We start from the raw sequence: 2,349 nt of genomic DNA on the forward strand, positions 1-2,349 counted from the left end.
GGGGGGAGATAGGGGGAGATAGGGGGAGAACGAGCCGAAGTCCGAGAGGGCGAGCTGCGCAAGGAACATCGTCGGCACGCCATACAGCGCGCTGCACCGCTCCTCCTGCACCGCCTGCAGCGCCGCGCGCGGGTCGAATGTGCGCGAAGGGAAGACGATGGCGGCGCCGGTGGAGATGCACGCGAGCGAGCCAAGCACGAGGCCGAAGCAGTGGAACAGCGGCACCGGCAGGCAGACGGCGTCGTCCGACGTCAGCCGCATGCCGCGGGCCACAAAACGGCCGTTGTTGACAATGTTGCGGTGTGTCAGTCCGACCGCCTTAGGCAGGCCCGTCGTCCCAGATGTGAACTGGATGTTGGTCACGTCTTCGTGCGACAGCGCCGCCGCCGCCGCCGGTGCGCGGCTTCGTTCCTCGAGCCCGTCGCCGCGCAAGGACGCGGCGGCGAGGCCCTGGTCCCGGCTGCGCTTCCCGCCCTCGAGCACGTCGGCGTAGGCCATTGCCATCGGGTGCTGCAGACTGCTCGCCGCGGCGCGGCTGCAGGGCCCACCAGCGCCGCCCGAGAGTGCGATGACTCGCTCGAGAGAGGGCACGGCCTGCCCACAGCGTGAGGTGTGAAGAGACACTGCCCCACTGCAGAGACGACTCGCTCGAGGCAGGGCGCGGCCTCCTCGGCGGTCTGCAGCAGCCGCTCCACCACTGCTGTGTGGTCGCTCCTCGCGCCGCCGGGGCAGAAGAGCAGCGCCTTGACGCCGGCGAGCCGTAGCGCGTGCTGCAGCTCGGCCAGCTTGTACGCCGGGTTGAGACAGGTCAGGATGGCTCCGATACGAGAGGTCGCGAGCTGCATCACGACGTACTCAGCCACGTTTGGCAGCCAGCAGCCGACACGGTCGCCACTGCCCACACCGATGCTGAGTAGCCCCGCCGCCGCTGTCGCCACCTGCTCCTCCAGCTCATTCCAGCTGTACCGAATACTCTGAGCCGGGCTGGAGAGCGCCAGTCTGTCTGGCGTCCGTCGGACCGTCTCGCAAAACATTCCGTCCACCGTGAGCTCGCTCAGCGGCTCCGAGGTGTCCCCGATCACGTGCGAGAGGCCACCGCGCACCAGCCTGCTCGTCGGGTCGACGGAGGAGGAGGCGGCTGCCGTCTCCCGCAAGCCGTGCATTGCGCGCAGTGCATTACTTGCAAACGCCTCTGACTGAACGCAACGTGCAGGCTGCCTTCGGGCGACTCTGCGCGCACGCAAGGCGGTGCCTCGCCACGGGAGGCGGGACGAGAGCGACTTGCGCATGGCGGATTTTTCGGCGGATTCAGCACACTGGCACACAAAAAGGGGAAGAAAAGAATTTAAACAAGACAACTCTCTCTCACAGCACACAGGTGTGAGTGTGTGTGCTGATCCCACTCAATAACCAACTCTCAGGGGCAGTAGGTGGGCGAGCTTCAGGCACGCTCATCTCGATCGTCAAGACGTCGCTACGCGCGGTCTTCCGCGGGGGGAGCTGCGTCGACGGGTGCGGGACCGCGGCGCAGGCAGTGCCGCGGCGAGGCCTCCGGCTGTTTGCGGCGGGCGGCTTGCTGCTCGCTGCATGGCGAAAAACTCGTCTCGCCACACGCCAAGGGCTTATGCTCTGGCGAGACGTGAGGCGCATGCGCCCAGGAGGGGAGGGGGCATGTGTAGCGACACTGCTAGAGATGCCTTTCGGGGCCCAGAGATAAAACTTCTGTGATGCCATGCGTGACCTAGTAGTGTCCCCAGCTATGGGCGTGTCCACGTTGGAGCCAGGTGTGGTGTGGGCGCGAGAATAGCTCCGCCGTTCATGGAGGCAACCGATGCGAGTCGACTGGTGTGTGTCGTCGTGGTTTCGTATCAAGAATACTCACACAGCACACAGGCTCGACACAGGTGCGAACTGGCGCGTGCTAGTACTATCACCGGCACACCACCGGAGCCGCCTAAGCGACTCCGTTAAGAACGGCAATGCACTCCGCACCATGCACAATGCCGCTGTCCCCGCACGCTAGCTCGTTCACCGTCTGCCACGCCACGGCGGTGTGGAGAACGACAGACAAGCGCTGCATCTGCAGCCCGTGCCAGTTCTTGGTGGTCCATGTGACCTCATCGAGGTGCTGAGCGTGCGAAAGTTTGTTACTCAGCTGGTCCGCCGCCTGCCGAAGAATTCTGCGGACGCCGTCCCCGAAGCCGCCGAACGTCTCGAAGTCGAGCAAACGCAGGTCGCAATTCTTCTCCCGCGCGAACCGGTAGTCGCCCTTCTCGTAGCGGGCCGTCACAGGTGCCCCCGCCTCCGCCTCCCCCTCACTCTCCCCCTCCTCCTTTTCCGCCGCCGCCG

At 65.6% G+C, this 2,349-nt stretch overlaps 2 protein-coding genes across 2 annotated transcripts in view; both read right to left on the bottom strand.

Annotated features, from left to right (window-relative positions):
* Nucleotides 1-1,163, bottom strand: part of EMIHUDRAFT_209079 (putative long-chain-fatty-acid-CoA ligase) — a gene marked incomplete at both ends in the record, with an annotated part of 1,571 nt that extends 408 nt beyond the window's left edge. The window contains 2 exons of the mRNA XM_005771883.1: nucleotides 32-594; nucleotides 645-1,163. Of these exons, the coding sequence (XP_005771940.1) occupies nucleotides 32-594; nucleotides 645-1,163 (1,082 nt within the window). The remainder of the gene's footprint in view (nucleotides 1-31; nucleotides 595-644) is intronic.
* Nucleotides 1,164-1,954: 791 nt separating this feature from the next.
* The window catches only part of EMIHUDRAFT_209080 (hypothetical protein), a gene marked incomplete at both ends in the record, with an annotated part of 887 nt that continues 492 nt past the window's right edge, over nucleotides 1,955-2,349 (bottom strand). Inside the window, one exon of the mRNA XM_005771884.1 lies at nucleotides 1,955-2,269. Coding sequence (XP_005771941.1) covers nucleotides 1,955-2,269 — 315 coding nt within the window. The remainder of the gene's footprint in view (nucleotides 2,270-2,349) is intronic.

Source organism: Emiliania huxleyi (genome assembly GCF_000372725.1).
Source record: "Emiliania huxleyi CCMP1516 unplaced genomic scaffold EMIHUscaffold_37, whole genome shotgun sequence".
NCBI classification, from domain to species: domain Eukaryota; phylum Haptophyta; order Isochrysidales; family Noelaerhabdaceae; genus Emiliania; species Emiliania huxleyi.